This window comes from Papaver somniferum, chromosome 8 (genome assembly GCF_003573695.1).
Source record: "Papaver somniferum cultivar HN1 chromosome 8, ASM357369v1, whole genome shotgun sequence".
Lineage (NCBI taxonomy): Eukaryota > Viridiplantae > Streptophyta > Magnoliopsida > Ranunculales > Papaveraceae > Papaver > Papaver somniferum.
This window is the reverse complement of record NC_039365.1, coordinates 59442278-59463637: the sequence shown is the minus strand read 5'-3', so window position 1 is coordinate 59463637 and position 21360 is coordinate 59442278. Positions and strand designations below refer to the sequence as shown.

The window sequence follows — 21360 nt, the reverse complement described above, 5'->3', positions numbered from 1 at the left end:
CAACATGCCAAACCCTAATTTAGGCAGGGCCGCTACACCACATGCCACACGCGCTAATTAGGGTTGCGGCATGCCAAACCCTAATTTAGGCAGCGCTGCTACGACACATGCCACACCCACTAATTAGGGTTGCGGCATGCCAAACCCTAATTTAGGCAGGCACCACTGACAGGCGCCATTACGCCATAATGCCACTACTGGCGCCAACAAGATGTAGTCGTAATCAACGGCCACCTTCTCTCGTAAATTGCAATCTCAGCCATCCAACTTCGCCACGGAGTTAACCTGCCTATAATAAGACTCAGGTGACCAACCAAGACTAACATAATAGCGTTACACGTCATTTTCCTATGGAAAGTCTCATGACTTAACTTTCCACACATGATTATCCTCCATTTAGCTGGCGTACAATTAATCAGAATAGCCAGGTCTTGCACACAAAACCCACTCAACAATCTGCTGCACATTTTCCACGAAAATACTCGAGACATCAAACATGTCACAAACCGGGGGATGCTCATCAGGGTATTAGTCTGGCGGTTTACAGTGTGCGGCGTGCAACATGCCCATTATAAGAAAGTGTCAGGAAAGCGCACAGTTAGGGGCGGCAAGAAGTAGTGGGTGTAAACTAACCCGTTTCCTTCATAGTGGGGACGTGGTTTCTAGCATTTACACATTACCCCACTTCTCCATCACTCAATCACTCCCACTTCCTACGAGATCAGGGTGCGTTCAATTATGACTTGTATAAATAGGTTTCTACGTATTTCGACCAAAAAGACAACTTTTGGTTAACAACAACACGAGTATCCAGAAAAACACCAAAGAACTGATAGCTTACATTCCGCAAGCCAGTTCCATATTCTGATACAAGTCATAAAACAGCCACACCTTCAGAATTAACCATTCTGGTCTCAACACCTTCTTCGCTTCCCTCCCTAAGATCAACCCTTCTCCTTCACTTTGTGACCGAAGCAAGACTGGAACGGCTATTTCTTGGTTTAGGCCAGGATTGTACAGATTGATCTCTCGAATCTAAAGCACTCTCGTGCAGTGCATTTTTTTATGTCTAAATTTGTTTCTCAATAACACACCCAAATTTACCAAAACCGGCAGAAATAGTTTTTACCCCAAAACAACATTATATTATTTATCTTTATAATTGAAATATCACAGGTTGTACGTTAATCAATCAAAGTAGATGCATCCATCCTTGTTTGTTTGATACGACTTGATTGATTCTTGGACATTGGTCTTTGGTACCGTCTAAGAAATTTTTTGGTAATTAGGTTCACGGACTTGTTTCTGTAAACGTTCTAATTGCTAGAGTTTAAGAGATATAAGCTCGCTACATAATTCCTTGATTGATTTTCATTAAATTGAAGTCTCGGAATTGTATTAGGTTTGGTCCATACATATTGCCTAAGAAAAAGTTGGTGGTGTATTTTGGTACCGCTAGTATTATCAATTGGTATCAGAGAAGGCAAACACGTTAAAACCTTACAAGTCTGTGTTTGAAGCAGTCTGACTATATGGACAAGAGTGCAATCTCAATAAATGTACCGCCAGCCTTTGATGGCACAAATTACTTATGGTGGAAAATTTCTATGTGTTCCTTTTTACAAGCCCGTGACTTTCAGACATGGAAAGTTGTGGTTGTAGGATACGTTCCTCCAACAGTTGTTAGATACAAAACCACTGTTGCGAAGCCATTAGGAGAATATAACAAAATCGAGATAAGTGCTGCAAAGCATAATTCTGATGGGTTAAATGCTATTATCCACGCCATAAGCCAAGATCTTCAGTACCATGTGACTTCGTGCACTACGTCTAAAGAAGCTTGGGATATCTTAGAAATTGTATTCGAAGGAGATACCTCAAAGAAAGAAACTAGACTTGAAAACCTAAATTCTGACTGGAAAAATCTTCATATGTCTGATGACGAATCATTTGATTAGTTTAATCAAAAGGTGTTTGGAATTGTTAATGCTTGTTTTGCATTAGGGAAGACTATTCCCCAAAAGCACATTGTGATGAAAATTATCCGATATTTACCAGCAAGATACGAGTCTAAGAAATATGCCATCATGAATGGAAATAACCTTCAAACTATTTCCAGAAATACTTTAGATGAAAAGTTAAATATCTTTGATCATGAACTACAATCCAAAGCCGGAAAGAATATTGCGTTTAAGGCACTGAAAAACACCAAAACTCATAAAAGTGAAAGTATTGACAACTCTGTGAACAATCTTGTTGATTCTGATTTATTAGATGAAGATCTTGATAATTCAGTTTCATTGATCATAAGAAATTTTAGAGAACTGCTTAGGAAGAGAAATAAACGGTTTACTAGAGAAAAGCCTCCAACATCAGCTAAGCCACATAATCATATTTTTGTCAAAAACAAAGATTCTAACGATATTGATGATGAGGATATGCCACAATGATTCAAGTATAAAGGGTTCAGTCACTTTTCCAATGAGTGTCCAAATCGAAGGAAATACACTGGCAACAAGAGTTTGGCTGCAACACTTGATGAAAATTTTGATCATTATGATTCCGAAGAGGATGGAGGTTCAAGTGCAGCACTCTTGGGAGAGATTGCCAATTTTGATGAATGTAGCAATACTCATATCAATCTTGATAATTTGATTGGTGACTCCTTATCAAAATCATTGGAGGATGTTATGGATTTTTCGTATACTAATGGAAATTTTGTTAATGTTTCAGGTACCTTGTGTCTAGATGCTAACGCCATTCCTGAATCAATCTCCAAATTGGCATGTACTTATTGTACCATTGAAGTCATGTACTTACACAATGCTTCAATTACAAACACAAATTAAGGTATGTCAACAAACTGCAACGAAAGGCTAGTCGTCTGGAAAATATGCTTAAACTTGTTTAAAAGTCCAATCTTGAAGTATGCAAAGTTAACTCTTCTTCTTCTAAAAAATTGATTGATTCAAAGGTTAAGGTAAAATCTCAAATGAATAAAAGAGTCCGGACTAAACGTCTCATAAAGAAGGATATTGCATATTTTGTGCAGGAACCTTGCGGTGAGCACTTTAACGCTCACCTCAACACACTTTAATTTCGTTGAAATGTGCATCTTGTCTCATGTGCCCTTAAAAGAGACAAGAACTGTGCACATCAGGGCTTTGGATCAAATTCGAATATTATTACTTGGATGTCCACCTCTTACTTGTTCATCTTAATCTATGTCTTAAGTAATAGTATTGTAAATTTCGATCTATATGGAAATTTAAGGAAGGATAAAAGTGTCATTTCATTCTTCTTAGTTTTTATGTATTTTCTATATTACGTGAATTTTTAAGGTTCCGAAATCCTGCATGGGAAATATCTTTTACTTCAAGACTCATATCTCTTTCATAAGAAGTCTTGCTTGTTGAGCAATATATGTATGTTTCACAAATCCATTTTATTCTCATGAATGATGGAGACTCTAAGAACAATATCTTCTCATGAAACCGATGCTCCAATGGTTGTTGATACTCATCCAACCAAAAAGGAACAAGCCATGTCCTATCCTTTTGTCTCATCTCTTAAGAGGAAAAGGAAGAATCAGAAGAAACCTAGAGCGGATCGCTTCAATCAGAAAAGGTTAGAAAATCTTCTTGAAGAACTTAAGAAAACTAAGAAGGAGGTGCAGGGACTGAAGAAGATTCTACTAAAATCTCTTAAACTATAAGAAGCACTTATCAATCAACAACCTATCAGGTTTGCAAGAACTAAATCTTTCATTCATGAACCGTATGTTTTTATGCCCGTCGTTGATAAGGAGTTTGGAGATGATAAGGAATATTTGAAAAACTGAAATTGCTAGGGAACTTCTTATGAGAATTTATTCTTGCTTTTGAGAAGGATAACTAGGGTTTGGTATAGTAAAAATTGTGATTACACAAGTTATTTCCAGCGTCTTTCATATTGCATATTTTTATATTTATTTATTTAAATTTTAGAGTTTTTGGAATATCAACTTGCAGTATGTAATCATTATTGGTTTAGTTATTGCAAAAGTTTTATGAAATGTATGTGCCTTTATGTTTTCGTGAATCGAGCTGATATTTCATATATGCTCAGGAGTTAAATATGTTATGTTTATTTTTAGGCTGAAAATATCACAAACACTTTGAGAAATTTTATCTCAATATGGATCTATTCTTGTGATCACTCTCTTGCGTTATTTCTGTGTTACACATTCCGTAAGATTTTCTTATGTTGAGTAAATTCGAGTAAAATTGTCTCTTTGTTCGTAACTGGCGTTGAGATTAATTTAAGTCGATTTTCTAGATACAAATCCATGTGATTTGTTAATGTCCAAAAAAATCCTTCTTTTTCATAAAGCAAGGTCACTCATGTTGTTCTATTGGGAATGACACCAAATGGGGGAGATTTCTTAAATGAACTTGTGCTTAAATGTTATATCTTTATGGGGTGTGTGGTTGTGGAATTTAAAGGGGATGCTTGTATCTTAAATCTTCCAGATGAGTACTAAGTATTTCTTGCCATGTGATATTATCTAAATAAAGTTGATATGAAACCACCTTGGAATCCTGAAGTATCTTTTGGTTGTATCCATTATGATCCCATGATTTTTGTACCTTTGCCAATTTTATTGACAAAAAGGGGGAGAATTATTTAGTAGTTTCGCACTACATATATATGGTTTATGGATCATTATGTAACGGGGAGTGAACCAATAATCTATAGGTTTTACCTATTATACAAAAGATGTAAGTATTGATTAAGGGGGAGAAACATATCACCGTAGTATTACTTCAAAGTTGGGGTACAATTGAACTTTGGAGAGAAGATAATAATACTATGTATCTGTATAATGACGATTGAAAATATTTGTTTTCAAGGTTGTTATTTCTATGGATACAGATCTTCAACAACAACGATGCTGAGTTGAACACGTTCAGAATCATTGCAACTTGAAGTAACGAAGAATTTAAGAAGTTGAAGAAACCAAGGAAATCAAGACATGATGGATTCGAGGAGTTTTCAAAGCTTTATTTCTTTATCCATATGTATTGGTAGTTTTGTCCCTAAAATTGACAAAAGGGGAGATTGTTAGAGCATGGCTCGGTCGAACTCACAAGTGTTGATATCTCAAGCTTGATATCAAATTTAGTTGTCTAAACTATATCTTGATTTCTAGTCTACAATTAGTTAAGTCTCAGATTAGGATAGAAGTGTAGTTGAGAAACGTACATCACGACAGTCATCATTGGTTCTACCGTTTGAAGGAGAAGATCAAGCGAAGCTTTTGGAAAACTTCTTTAACAAAAGGTAAGTGAAGACTGAACCACCTATTTCTCAAGTTATATTCATCATTCTATCTATGAGACGATGTTGCATAACTAATTAGACTATTAAAATCTTTCAACGAGTCTTATGTCTATCAGTATAAAATGCTTATTTGGATCCTAGTGAATCAAGTGTGTAGAAATAATCACAAAAATCAGAAACTATAAAACGATAATATTAAAGTCATCAATATTTAATCTTCAAATTAACCGTTGCGCAAAACAACTTTGATTCGACTATATTTTTTTTTTGAAGTATGTAAAAAAAAATAACAGAACTAGATAAATATTACACATGGATATCTTGTACCCACTGAGTCATCTGTAATAATTTGTCCGATAAAAAGTGGGACTGCATGGTCCCATATTGTCGTTGATAAGTTTCACGCCTGACTTCCATCAACTCCGTAGTTTGCTAAACTATCTCCCGCTTGATTCCCTTCTCTGTAGTTGTGCTGAATAACACACTGTGGAATTTGTCGCATTTTCTGTTTTATTTCGAAATCATTTATGTAATATACCATGGGGCTTCTGTATTGGTTTTTATAAAGCGCATTAAGTTTTTTTAATCTGTTTGGAAGATAGCCTTTGGCCATTATCTTTCCGTCGTCGTCCTTGAAGCTAGAAGAGTTGCTTACGTTTCAGCTACTAGAGTTGTAGTTATTCCTAGAGGTTGCGCTAGAGCCATCATAATCTGAGAACTTGAGTTCCTGCTAATAAATCCCGCATCTGCCATTCCTAGGTGTCCCGTCGCAGCCTCATTCGTGTTAATCTTTAAACAATCATGTTTCGGTATGCTCCATCCTGCTAATATTGTTGTTGTTGATCTGGTATTTATTGTTGTGGCTGTAATCGATGGATATCCATGTAAAACTGGGGGTATTACCTTTTTTACCCATTCGAATTCATGTTGTTTCCTCCAAGTCTGCGCTAGAATGTTATCCGAAGTTGTATGGTGATGGTTGAATACCAAATCATTTCTGGATGTCCATAGGGTCTAGAAAAGGAAACAGAAAGTTGATATTGGTGTGGTATGGTTAGCTTGTTGTAAAACCTGTGAAATGGTTGATTGGTTGTTTATGGAGGTGTGGGAGAAGATATTGGCTTATGTTCTTGATATAAAAGCTAAAAGGTTGTTCCAGGTAACTATCACCATTGGGTAGTGAATAAGCATGTGATCTGCTGTTTTGGTTCAATATTGCAGCGAGGGCATTGGTTGGAGTTGGTGAGATTAATACGATGTAAAATAGAATAGGTCAACAGACCTTCATTTATATCTTTCCAAAAGAAAAGCTGAATTTTTGGTGGACAAGGTAATTTCCATATGAATTTGGTGGGTTGGCTGTGGATGTTGGTGGGGAATAGTTGTGTTTGCAAAGTTTTCTAACTGATGAATCATGTCCCCAGAAAACATTTCTAGCTACCCGATCTATCTGTTAGTGTATGTGGGTAGGGAATAGTTGTGTTTGCATTAGGTGGTTGGAAGTAGGTATTAAGGACATTTTGATGAGTACTTACCTTCCCATTTGATTAAGGCATTTAGTCATCCATCCCTGATCTTTTCGTGCTAACTGCTGAAGGAGAGGTTCAAAAATATGACTGGAGATTCTTCCGTGTTTGAATTGTACTCTCAGGTATATTGGCGGTGTTGTACATATTGGCATGTCAAAGGATTGTTTGATATTGTCCAGCTTATTTTGTTGCAATCTTGGGTGATGAATTATTGTGGATTTTGCTGTGTTGATTTCCTAATCTGCTGAAGAGCTGTAGCTTGAAGTAGTCTCTGGAGGTGGTAATTGCTTTCCCGCGATACCTTATAAGTGATTAGCAGATCGTCCGCATACATTAAATGCAGGATAGGTGGATCTCTCTGATATGGGCTTATTAAAAATAGAGGAGCGGGCGAACGCGATTTACTAAGATTTTTGAGATAACTTTGTAAACTACATTGCACAGGCTGATTGGTCTGAATTGGGAAGGTTTTTATGGATGCTTTATATTTGGGATGAGGGTGAATGTTTAGGTTGTTAAAGAAGCTGGGACCATGGCTATTAGATGTTGATGTGTTGTGTCCAAAAAAAACTTTGAAAAATTTACTGATATACCCATCAGGTCCTGGAACACTTTCTGAATTAATGGAGAAGAAAGCTTGTTTCACATCCGCTATAAATACTTCTCGCGTGAGTTGGGAGCACTATCTTGACGATAATCTAGGTGTGATCTGTGCAAAAATCTCCTCGTCTATTGTTGTACTTGTTCCTATATATTAGTCAGTAAAATGGTCAAGCCATATTCAAATAACCCGATCTTTATCGCTGGCCCAGGTTCCACTATATTGATCAATACACAAACTATTTCCCGCAACCGAAAATTGATTTTCCACTCGCTTACTCTTCATAAAAAACAAAAAAAAAAGTGGGAATGTTATAAATACCCTCCATTTTGGTTGACAGGGTAAAAATTAAGTTTTTTGGAGTCAACTTGAGAAAGTTGCTTCCACTTTTTGAAAGCAACTTGTATAAAATTGCGTCCAGTTCTAGAAGCAACTTGTGCTAGTTGTGTCCACTTCTGGAAGCAACTTGTGCTAGTTGCTTCCACTTATCATAAGGTTAGGATATTTTCAAAATTTGTATAAGGGTATATTTCAAGAGGTGGATTTTCAGGAGTATTTAAATAATGTTTCCAGGAAAAAAAAGAAAAAAAAAAAAGAAAAAGAAAAAAGAACTCACTTGCTCTTAAGGAGGTTAAAAGGACAAATTAGGTAATTTACTTGTTTCCCAGTTCGGGTTTGTTCTGGATTTCTTGGGATGAGGGTTTTACTAAGGTTTAGGCTTAAAAAGGTTCCTCATTTTTTTAATTTAATTTCTATTCTTAAATGGCGATTCTAACTCCTCTTCTTCTCTGAATGTAATTCTCCGAAAGTGAACTTCATCTCCAAGCTACAAATAAAACCCTAAATTTTGTCCAGGTTTCTTCAGAGAATTATCAGCTATGTTAAAAGTATTATCTAATTCGCATTTACATGGTCGATTACGCAGCTTTTCATCAAATATTTCATCCCCAGTAGTACAATCAAGAGTTCCTTCATTTCGATTCTTTGGTTATTTAACTAATTCAAATGCAAGAAACTCTAGTTTCACTAGAAGAGCATTTTTTTGTTCGGATTCAAATGATGGTTCAAAACCTCCAGTTATTGAAGAAGTTGAGGCGGAAAAGCTTACTGCTGAATCTGAAATTGCTACAAGTGATGGGGTGGAGGAAGTTGAGTTAAGATCATCGTCAGCTATGGTATCGACGAATCCCAGACCAGAAGATTATTTACAGGTACTTTTTGATTGTTATTCTCAATTTTGAAAATTTATTGAAAAATCTCAATTTGGCAAAATGTGAACGTGATTTTAGTCGCCACTCAGCTTACTAACGTAAATTCGGTGTACCACTTACCTCATTTATGTGGATTCTGACCTATGACATAGCACGGCCGCTGGTTTCAATCATAGTACCGTTTAGAGCTTGCTAGGGCTTCCTACTGGCTGGTTCTTTGTAAAAGGAGGCCATTTAACTTATGACATTACTGAAATCAATTATCATTATACATTTTTTTTTCTCAAAGATTTGTGCAAATATTCAAAACCGACATACCATCATCCTTGATATAAGTGATACAGTTAAAGAATGCCACACAAATACATTAGGTCAAAGGATCATAATTATTGAAACAATTTGATCTCAGTAGATTGATCAATGTAACCATTCTTGTGACTGTGTTAGGTTAAAGCATTGTGGAAATTCAGTGCTGAAACCTATGCATATAATTGGTTGCTATTATTTAAATTCATTAAGAATGAACTTTTCGTTTCTCTTGCACTTTTTCAGTTATATCCATCGTTATCATGTTATTGTTATTATTATTACTCTTTATGAAGTTATTGTGTAGTAGTACATGGGCCAAAGCTGATATAAATGAGTAGTTCGAATAAGTATCTTTCTATCTCATAGAACAAAAGTTCCAGGAGAATAGCCGAATGTCCTAGTTTTTTTCTCCTTATGTTGAAGCAGAGGTTCTCATTGTACTATGTCTTTTTTTTTTGACAGGTTATTGCGTTACCGTTGGCACATAGACCATTGTTTCCAGGTTTCTACATGCCCATCAATGTGAAGGTACTTGATCCCTTTCTCCGGATATCTAATCATCTCTGACCTTAAACGTGCTCCACTGAGATGCATCCTGTACAGATTAGTAAATTTAGCATTATGTCATCCTCATGATAAGATACACAATCAATTAAAAATTTGCTGTTCCTTGGCCTTACTAAATGCTACTTAGTACTTACATAGTTACATATCCTAGTTTTAAATATAGCTAAAACTCAAATGCTATCTCTATGTTGAATCACATGGCCAATTGTGATTGTTTGTCTCAGATCACCACCTGGTTTAGCTCAATTTTAAAGTCATGTCAAATTGGTTTACAACTATTCGATATTAAAATAACTGTGTTGAGTTATTAGTATTATTAAAATAACTGTGTAGAGTTATTAGTATTATTAAAATAACTGTGTTGAGTTATTAGTATTATAGATGTAATTTCTCCCATAAATGCATGCAATTGGTAGTTATGTCGGCAAGGTTATCAGGGCGGCCTTTGGGTATCAAATACGAGTATATGCTTTCTCTTTCATTTATTTGGTTCAACGGAAGGTCGGTCCTATAAATATAGTAGAATGGATTGAGTTCCAGAGTTGTTTCTATTACCTATGTCTGTAAGACTTCACTAGTTCTTTGATATGTCGCAATCTAGAGAAATTAGTTTGGCCTTCTAAATGTCAGATTGGATTGGCATTCCGATATGGATTACCAGATTATTATTATTTTTTATTTTTTTTCTGGCATACTGCTGTTTTTTTATTTGCGCTTTGGAAGCGTAACTATGGTCTAAATTTTCACTATGTAGGATCCAAAACTATTGTCAGCTTTATCTGAATGCCGTAAAAGGCAAGCGCCGTATGCAGGTGCATTTCTCATTGAAGACGAGACAGGGGCGGATCCTAGTCTTATATCTACTTCAGAAGCCGAAGTTGTACACGAGCTCAAAGGAAAAGAGTTGTACGACCGCCTACATGAAGTTGGTACTTTGGCTCAGGTACCTCTGCTTTGCTGAAGTTTGAAAACTCGGAAAACTAAGAAAAGGGGACACTGTATACACTATATGCATTTCTATACTGTGTAGTTTATCAAATTGTTTAAGTTTTGATGACGATGCTATTTGAACTTGGCAAACCAGATAACCAGGATAGAGGGGGAGCAGGTGATACTTGTTGGTCACCGACGTCTTCGGATTACTGAAATGGTAAGCTGGACTTTCTTGGAGGCAGTATACTTGCTGAAGCATGGGATACCTAAGCAACTTACGTTTTGATTCAGTGGAAATTTCTTCGTACACTTGAGTCCATAAGAGTTGCTAGAGATGTAAATGGGATGTCGAAACTTACTAGGTGTTTGCCTCTTCCTTTTCCGAAAGATGTAAATGGGATGTCAGAAACTTACTCCAGAGTCTAGATTATTATCTTTTATCACTAAAGAAATTCAATCGGGAAAGCGTGAGACAATTATATAACTTTCTGATGCTGAATAGTTCTGAAAATTAGGAATTCCTCTTTTCTGCAGGTAAGCGAAAATCCTCTTGTGGTGAAAGTTGATCATCTCAAGGTACGCCATTGCTGCCTTCAGTTTTTTCCGCTTCTTTGAGTCGGGGTGTATAATTTTGTTTCTGTGGATGATTATCCTTTTCAGCCAAGCAGTAACTTTGTTGTTTATACAGGATAAACCATATAACAAGGATGATGATGTAATAAAGGCAACAACTTCCGAAGTTATATCAACCCTGAAAGATGTCTTGAAGACGAGCACCCTTTGGAGAGATCATGTTAATACGTATACACAGGTGTGGATTTTATAGTGCTTCATATTATTTCCGTTTATAATCCTGAAGATACACTGAAGCGATACCCACAGTAGTGTCAATTTCCTTTTATCGATATAGCATATTCAATAATCATATTATGTAACAATAAGCATCACTCAAAAAGCTTTATTATTGGAGTTTTTATCACGGTATTTGCTAACTTGCGAAAGTTTTAAATACCCACTATGGTTAAGTTTTATAGGGATAAAGATAGCATGATAAACTAGTGGTACACTTAGGGTGGGTTTACACCAGGTAAGGGACGCTCAAGTCAGGTAGAACATCAGATATGTCTAGTTGAAAGTTCAGGTGGTTTTTTTAAAGATTTAAGTGTATCCAATTATTCAATATACAAAACTAGGTGATTTCTGTATTTCTCAGCAGAATTTAGAGATGTGAACTTGTAAAACTAGAGTGTAAGTTACATGGACGAGAATGGCATGTAACCTGCTCAAGTTACTGTTTCTTACCAGCTAGAGTATGGGACTCATTCAGATCTGATGTCCCATTAATCTAAGATCTGTATATGCACATAGTAAAGTAATAGATATGTGGCATCATATGTATGCTATGCATTTCCTTAGCTTTTCGTATGCTATGCATTTCCTTAGCTTTTCCAACGGTAGGTATTACTCGTCGTAGGAAGTTTTTCTTCTAGCTGCTTATAAGTGGACTTTCTGCAAATCAGTAAGGAGTGGACGAGTGAACGAAGATATTTATAAATTTCTAGGCCATGTACATTGCTTCCAACTTGCAATATTTTTACAAGGTAACTACTAGTTAGTTGTATCCGTGTCTTGAAGATTTAAAAGTTTGCTTCAATTACTCGAGTTACTCTATATATTCCCACACGAATGATACAACTATACAGTTGTTCAGTTTTGGAATTCTCTTGGGTGGAAAGGACGATCATTTAATTCTTAAACCAAGAACCTCAAGTTTTTGTACAGAAGGCAGTTCTCGTTGCCTCTTCAGTTGTTGGGAACTTAGAGAAGTGAAAGTTCCTTGGAAATATCCCATAAGTTCAGTAGAATTTTTGCCCCAAATGAATGGGCTTGAGTATGTCTTTTCTAGTTTCCATGTTTATCTTAACAACAACAACTGACAGAATTTCATGTTATTATTCCCAAATGGGAAAGGACAGTGTTATTGAATTTTGGAAGGAAAGAGAACAGTTGATTTTTTCTTTCATAAGTTGGATAGCAGTTGACTTGATTATATATCAAATTCAAAGCTCATTGGTACTTTTCATCTGACGCATTAGTTTGGGGCAATACATTTAGAACTTTCCTTTATGTGGGGAATTTCTATTGATATAATAGATTTATAGGTAGGGCTATGGTGTTTATACTGTTCAGTTGTGTTCTTACTGTTAGCACGCAGTTTCTTTTTTTAGTTCGTTTCTGGTGTCCTTGGGCCTTTCAGGATGGTTACCACTAATTCAATCACCTTTCAAGAAAAGAACTTGTTACTACTGATCAACTTAAGTTATTTTGACAATGAAAGCTTGCTTAAGCTGTGCACTCTATCTCTGGCATTCATTAGATGCTAATGCTTTGGTTAGTAGAAGTTTCTTCTCATTGAACTACACTTCCGTAAAATATGAACACATTTCACAACATGTAACCTTATTATCTACCGATTTGAATTTCAACTGATGCTTATATATAAATATATTTATTTTGTGATAAAATTTCGGTGTATGTAACCCATCTTCTTCTTCTTTTATTTTTCATTTTTCTCCTGATAATGCAGCATATTGGTGATTTCAATTGTCCAAGGTTGGCTGATTTTGGAGCTGCTATTTGTGGGGCTAACAAGAATGAATGTCAGCAAGTGCTTCAAGAATTGGATGTAAGGAACTCGTATAAGCCACATCTACCGGTTTTGTTGATCTAGGAGTCTATCCAAATTGTATTTATATAATCTGACCATATGCTTTTGATGTTTTGGTGGTATGCACACTTCTTTTTTACATAAATAAGAATGGGTTACAAATCATTCAGTAAAATTTTAGGTCATTTTGCATTTGTAAGTTCCTTTATATTTGAGTTTTGATCATAATAATCAAGTCCATTCATATTAATGCACTGTTCTTTCATTGATGAGAATGATCGGTGTTGCTTATCTCTTCAATGTTGTGCCAATTCAGGTGAAGAATCGTTTGAGATTGACTTTGGAGTTATTAAAGAAAGAAATGGAAATTAGCAAGTTACAGGTATTCTTGGGCACTTTTCTCTAGGGACTGCATTCTATGCTTAAGTTATCTACTGGTTTTAAGAAAACAAATCTTCTATCTAAGCTTTAAATTTTTCGTGTTATGAGTTAGGCATCAATAGCAAAAAATATGGAAGAAAAAATAAGTGCCGAGCAAAAGAAGTACTATTTGAACGAGCAGCTTAAAGCAATAAAGAAGGTTTCTTTTCCACTTAAACTCCTTCCTCAAATTATAAATTAAGATTTCCTCTATCTTGATATGATTGTCAGTTGGGCGAGTTGCCTTAAATAGCCAATTAAGCAAACCTCGGAGGGATAATTCAGTATCATTTTTCTACCGACAGTATATGAGTTATCAGAGTCAGAACAGGATCCTAAATGTTTACAGCTGCATGGCATCTGTTTATCAGTTCATTGCACTTATCAGGAATCTGACATTATTTATCTTGATCCAGGAGCTTGGTCTGGAGACTGATGACAAAACAGCACTCTCTGGTTAGTTTTTATGATCCTTTTCATATGGTTATCAAACCATCCTTGTTACAGATGTGGAGTAGTTCGCATGCGGGATAGAATAACTAACTGTCCAAGGCTAAGTGAGCTATCGGTTATCAGAGATGCTTTTAAGATTTAAAAAAAAAACTGGCATGCAAAAAATTTCTGATTGATTTGCTTCAAAAATGTTTTATTTTGATTGGTGAGATCAATAGGATCAGCCATTGAAACAATAATGACCTATATCATCTGGATTTTTGGATGGTTATGGTATTTGTCTGGAGCCACGTGTTCATATATTTTTTTTTTATTACTTTGTGCTTGTGTTTGCTTCAGTATAGTTTTAACAATCTAAGTTTTTTCTCTTTTCCTACAGCAAAATTTAGGGAGAGACTTGTAGCGAACAAGGAAAAATGCCCACCACATGTTATGCAAGTCATTGAAGAAGAATTTGCAAAGCTCCAGCTGTTAGAAGCCAGTTCAAGTGAGTTTAATGTGACTCGTAATTATCTCGACTGGCTCACTGCATTGCCTTGGGGAAACTACAGGTCTCGTTATTTTTTTTTATTTTTTATTTTCTTTCCTTTTTTCTTTTTGTGTGGGTGTGTTATAAGTTTGCTGATGGTTTCCTTACTGTGTAAATTTGTAAATTTTATTTGCTAAGCAGTTTTATGGTACAGTAGAACTAATTCCTGTACAGTTTAAAATATGCAGTGATGAGAACTTCGATGTGCATCATGCTAACACTATACTAGATGAAGATCATTACGGTTTAAGTGATGTGAAGGAGAGGATACTGGAGTTCATAGCTGTTGGGAAGCTTAGAGGAAGCTCACAAGGTTAGCGGAATGTCTATTTCCTTTGTCATATGGGTTTGATTGCTTTTAGTTGATTTCTTTTGATGTAATCTGCCTTTATAGAAAGGATACAAAAATTACTACCCTCCGAGCAACAATGCTCTGATATCTGCTATAGTTAGAATTGTCCTTATATTCAATATACTTGGTTGAGTGTTCCGCGGTTTGAGTATGTATGTATTTGAATGCACTTAATCTGCCATACATCTTTATTGTTCTGCGAAGACAACATAGCAATGTTAGGGAATCTTGCCGTAGGAGCTAACACAACTGGTACTGTGTAGTCTGGCAGCACTGTAGAATATTTATGTTTTGAATATGAGGGCCCAAAAGCCTAGTAGGAGGACTTGTTTGGAATCTGTTGCAGTTTTTGAACTACTGCGGATGTAACATAGGCTCCGTTACGACTTATGGAGTATCCTACTTTTTCTGAACACCCATTTAAGATTCTCTAGGTACATCTGTTCCATAACTTACCATGTTGCTTGGTTAGACCTGTGCTCCATGTAGGGTCCTTTAGTACTCGAGCAGTTCCCCAGTTATTAACCCCTGGTTGCCTCTTCATTTTTATTTTGCGAGGATACATGATTTTTTCGTGTAATTATCTGATTTTCAGGGAAAATCATTTGCCTTTCTGGACCACCCGGAGTGGGTAAAACTAGTATTGGTCACTCAATTGCACGAGCTTTAAATAGAAAATTCTATCGATTTTCTGTTGGAGGATTGGCTGATGTTGCTGAAATTAAGGTACAATCTAAAGCAGAGGCAATCAATCGTATGTGGGTTTTTCTCTCTTAAAAATAAATACGCAGGCAGTTTTAGCGCTACGCAATCATTTGCTGCAGGCAGTCTTTAGTCTCAAAAGCTAATATTATTTACAGGGGCATCGTCGAACCTATATTGGTGCTATGCCAGGAAAGATGGTGCAATGCCTGAAAAGTGTTGGGACAGCAAACCCTCTTGTTCTAATTGATGAAATAGACAAGGTATCTGTTGTCTTACTGTAGTTTATTCTCGATAATATATTGATACGCTGCTTTTATGCCCTCATCTAATCTTTGAAGTAGTTAAACTTTTTGATCGTGCATTTAGCCTTTGGCTTGTCTTCTTAGCATGATGTCATGTCCTAACCTGCTAATTAGAAGAAATGAAATCGAGAAAAAAACATTAAATATATCATGAGCGTTGCTAACATTAAATAAAATGTGTACAAATTATGTTTATAACTGACTGGATTTTGTTCTTCGATGATTTCTGTTGACTTGGATTTTCTTCGATTCTTTTCCGTATTTCTTTTTATGGGATTTTAATGATGACTTGGATATTCTCCTACTGATTGTCTTATAACAGTTGGGAAAGGGTCATGGTGGTGATCCAGCAAGTGCATTGTTAGAGCTTCTTGATCCTGAGCAAAACACAAATTTTTTGGACCACTACCTTGATGTTCCAATTGATTTGTCAAAGGTGAGTTGTTGCGATCCCAAGGATAAGATTTAGGTTGTCCATGCGAAGTTCTTGCCTCCGTAAATTCTGAGGGTTTCTTTCGATCTCAAGTGGCTGCATATGTCTATGTGATGCCGTGAAATTCTAACACAGGTGTAGAAAGAATTAAACTGATACTATTCTGTAAAAGATTGGAGCTGCGGGGCTGCAGGGTAATGTTAGTAGTGACCCGAATCCTGCTTATTGTTCATTAGCAGACTGTAGTGATAACCCATTTTTTGAGATATAACGTGTGAGCATTGAAAGTTACCATTGTCGGCTGTGTGCTCCTTTTATCAGGAACTGTTAATTTTCACATCTCTTTCTCTTTTAGTCTGTGATGCTCCTTCATCTCTACAGAGCTGTAACTATTTGTTGTTGCATAACAAATTACCGCGATATGCAGTACATTATAGATTTAGCAGGTGTACCGTCTAATAACTCCTGTATTCGTATGACTTATTATCCTGAGGCCAGATATATTGCTTCACAGGTCCTGTTCGTTTGCACGGCAAATGTTATTGAGACGATACCAAACCCTCTCCTGGACCGAATGGAAGTCATTTCCATTGCTGGCTATATAACTGATGAAAAGATGCACATCGCAAGGGATTATTTGGAGAAGACAACTCGCGAAGCTTGTGGTATCAAGCCCGAGCAGGTAAGACTGTTCAAAATTGAGACATTATTTTGGATTGTACGATTAGCAACTAACTGGACTTTGTACTTGAGTAAGCTTGTAGCTGACACACATACCCACATGGTGATTGCCTTGCTGGTGTCCCATGATAAGTAACATTTATGTGTTAATTGATGTCAACAATTATAAGAGGAATCTGAATTTGATATAAATCATCACAGGTTGAAGTGACAGATGCAGCTCTTCTAGCGCTGATTGAAAACTATTGTCGGGAATCAGGAGTTCGGAATCTGCAGAAACAAATTGAGAAGATTTACCGCAAGGTTTGCCTGATTGCCCAATTTTCAACTTATGTGGATGGATAGCATATAGGAGGCCTGGAACCTTGGATTTTCTTATTCAATTCTGTAGTTTAATGAGTTCTTGTGTGCTACTCGACAGATAGCTTTAAAACTTGTCAGGCAAGGCTTAGTGCAAGATGAACCATCTCCAATTGTTGATAATGTTGTCACTATTCCTGAGGAATCCTACAAGAGAAGTGAAAGTACAGGGATAGTGGTTGATGAAAATCTCAAAGTTGATGGCGAAGCAGAAGACTCCACAAATAAAGAAGCTAGTAAAATGCCTGAACCTGAGGTACAGATCAGTCACACATGTGCTGGTAATCAAGATCTTGTTTCACAGGTATCATCACCTCATCAACCAATATTTACTAAAGTCGATCATGGTTGGGGTGCTGCAGAAACAAGAGAGTTCTGTAACCAGCTCTTAGAGGATGCACCCTTGTTTTATAGTAATTCAGGCTACCTTACGACTCACTTCTGTAGACCAATAGTAGAAACACTCGTCCGTTCTACGGTGCTGATTACACAATTAGAAAACTGCTTTGTGTGGCTTTTTAAACCAACAGAGCATGAAAATCTTTACTGCTTTTTAAGCAACAGGTTGGCTGGGTTGTATCAGTAAATGGAGGGTTCAACTATTGACCCCTTTAGAGAATCCAGGTTTTCTTATACTGTCATATAATCTGTTCACTAATGCTCAAGGTTTATTTACATGATAGGACAATACAGAATCGAAGGAAGTTCAAGAAACTCTGGCAAGTAAAAATATAGCCAAAGTGATTATCGATGAGTCCAACCTGTCCGATTTTGTTGGCAAACCTGTTTTCCATGCTGAGCGTATTTATGATATAACACCAGTTGGAGTTGTGATGGGACTTGCATGGACTGCAATGGGTGGTTCAACTCTGTATATAGAAACCACCTTAGAGGAACAAGGAGACGGGAAGGGAGCACTCCATCTCACTGGGCAGCTTGGAGAAGTTATGAAGGAGAGTGCCCAGATAGCGCATACCGTAGCCAGAGCCTTATTCCTTGTAAAGGAACCTGATAACCCTTTCTTCGCCAATACCAAGCTTCACCTCCATGTGCCAGCAGGGGCTACCCCAAAGGATGGTCCAAGTGCTGGCTGCACCATGATCACATCCATGCTGTCGCTTGCCATGAAGAAGCATGTAAAGAAGGACCTAGCAATGACTGGAGAAGTAACTTTAACAGGAAAGATTCTTCCTATTGGGGGGGTATGTATTCTAAACTTTAGTTTCTTCAATCACTGTCAGAAATACTATTTACCCAGATCCGGCATTTATCCATAAAGCTTAAACTTTTCTCTCCTGGGATGCAAGGATGAGGTATCTGTCTTTAAGTTCATAGGTATCATGGCAGCAATATATTTTTAAGTGGTCAATACTTGCAAAATTTTACCCACTAAGCAGCTGTTAGGAGGAAAATGTTGCATTTTTAAAAGTTGACTTCTTTAAATGTTTAGTTTTAAAATTGTAGTTTGGATTAGTGTACTGTTACTATCTTGTTCAGTGCTGTTTGAGGATGACACAGAATATGATTCAGGAGATGGCCAGTCTGGATATAGTTTTTTAATGTAGATCATCCTCATCAAAAACTCACCTTATTCAAAACCCCTATTACCTGTTAGTTGGCAATTAATGAAAAAATACGGGGATTTGAGCAGCTAGCTTGCAGTACTACTAATCTCCAGCTTTTTTTGACATTGATTGTTCCTGCTTTCCCATGTCATGTTTCTAATTTGATTTTGTGGGTGTGTGTGTATGTCGTCGGTATTTTTGAATAACTCCATATTCACATTGTATATCTGATTTGGGAAAACCAAAAAACAGGTAAAGGAGAAGACAATTGCAGCAAAAAGAAGCGGTGTGAAGACTGTGTTATTCCCTTCTGCTAACAAAAGGGATTATGACGAGCTTGCAGAGAATGTAAAAGAAGGTCTTAGTGTGCACTTTGTGGATGATTACAGTCAGATATTTGACATAGCTTTCAGTGATGATGAGATCACAGAAAAATGAGTTCTGCATACTTCATTGATTTTACTTCCATACTTGCATACACCAACTTTCAACAAACTCGAACTGGTGTAGTTTGTAGGTTCAAGTCCTTCATTCTTTGGAGCTTCTCGTGACTATTTCAGTTTGACAAAGAAAAATGCGAGTGTATCAAATTGCGCTGGGTTAATTGACTGCTGCTATTATTATTTGTTTCCAATGTAAAAATGAGTGCTCAGCCAAATGTATTAGTTATAATCTCCGGCAGCTTATCAGAAATCATAATCTTATTAGGCAGTGTTGGAGTTCTCTTTTTCTTCTGATGGATGAGTTGAAATACAGAGGTCTTTTGTTAAGTCTCAACAAAGTGTCGGTGAAAGTTGAATCATTTTCCCTTTTTTATGTTCAAGGTCTTGGCAGTTTCACTCATGTTTTCTTTTCTTGAACGTCTGAACTTATACGAGTTAGATAACATCATCTTTCTTTGACCTTCCATCTTTCATAGATTTGTATACATGTTGGAGGGCCAACACTGCTTCCGTCTTTAAGGGGTGTTTTACTCATAGACTAGCACCAGTACCTCTCATCTATAAGGGGTGTTTTACTCATAGACAAGCATTAGTACCTCTCATCTATAATGTATGTACGGAAGGTTTCTTGCTTACGCAGTTGCGTGGACAGGGTGGTGATTCAACCATGTCCGAACATGTTCGAAGAGGAAACTAGTGCGGTTAAAAGGACCCAAAGGTTCAAAATATGAGGGAGAAAAGCCAGACGTGGAAGAGAGTTTCTTTTTTTTCTGTTCATAAAGGACAATTTTTTATTTCTAAGCAAAAGCACACAATATATTACTAGAACACCCCTGCCACAGAGGGGAGGATCGATCCAAGAAAAACGAAACACCACTAATTGCATAACGCGTTATACATCTATTTTTTGTTGTTGTTGTTGGAATGTTATTTTTGAGGCATATACATCGTTTGTGGATGCATGAACCAAAATACGACTTTATAATAAACGGTTATGCATCCTTTGTGGTGGCTCCATAATTTGTTATGCATCTTTTTTATTTGGTAGAATGATATTTTTAGGCATATACTACCTCTGTTTCAGGAAAAGTGAAATTTTTCACAGTTTCATTTTCGTCTAAAAGTAAGCCAAATTGAAAAAGTTAAAGTATCACTTTTCCTGAAACAAAAAATTAATTGATGCATAAACCAAAATATGGCGGCATAATGTGTTATGCATCCTTTGTGGTGGTTTGCATATTGACTACGCATTGGATTTTCGAAAATTGTGCCTAAAGTGAAAGTATCACTTTTCGTAAAACGAAGGGAGTACATCTTTTTATTAGTTGGAATGGATAATTAGTTGATGCATAAACCAAAATATGGATGCATAATGTGCTATGTATCCTTTGTGGTAGTTTGCATAATGGATGCATTTAATTTTCAAAAATTATGCCTAAAAGGATAAACACTTCCAAATTTTTCGTAAAAACTCTAAATTTGATATTGTTGTTCGTGCTCGTTGCGTAGATTTCTTTAAAAGCTTTCCAACGAGATAAAATTTATAAGATTCCAAGACACGGATTTTAGATATGTTATATTCTAGTTTGCTTTCAAATTATACCCTTGAAAATATAGGATACATAAGTATAGTAATTGGACTAAAAGGAAGGGGCATTTTTAGTTTTTCGGCCCTGACCATTTTCAATCTTTGTGTTAATCGATCACTTACATTTTACAAAAAAGTGACCATATAGAGGTCCTCCTTCCCTTGCTTCGTTCGGTCGGTCGGCCCAAAAAGGAGATAAATTAGTGGTTCATTCCCCCATTCTCCGTAACATGTGATAAATACACACGTTTAATGGAATACAAGTGGGAAGAGTTTCGCGAGTCTACTGTTAAACAAGGTGCAAGAGACAAGGTGTAAGGGCAGGTCATATGGGTTGGGCAAATCGATAGATTTGTCAATTTTCACCCCACTACGGATAGAACGGGATG

The 21360-nt window shown here is 36.5% G+C and overlaps 1 protein-coding gene across 1 annotated transcript; it reads left to right on the top strand.

Moving 5' to 3' along the window:
• The first annotated feature begins 8191 nt into the window (after positions 1–8191).
• On the top strand, positions 8192–19842 carry LOC113301285 (lon protease homolog 1, mitochondrial-like). The gene is made up of 20 exons (XM_026550052.1): positions 8192–8663; positions 9435–9500; positions 10294–10482; positions 10624–10689; positions 11007–11048; positions 11161–11283; positions 13060–13158; positions 13457–13522; positions 13634–13720; positions 13977–14016; positions 14393–14564; positions 14731–14855; positions 15490–15620; positions 15755–15859; positions 16224–16337; positions 16849–17016; positions 17217–17318; positions 17437–17679; positions 18059–18577; positions 19193–19842. Exons 1-20 carry the CDS (start codon positions 8331–8333, stop codon positions 19376–19378), a joined length of 2976 nt encoding a protein of 991 aa, XP_026405837.1. The 5' UTR covers positions 8192–8330; the 3' UTR covers positions 19379–19842.
• Positions 19843–21360: the final 1518 nt, after the last annotated feature.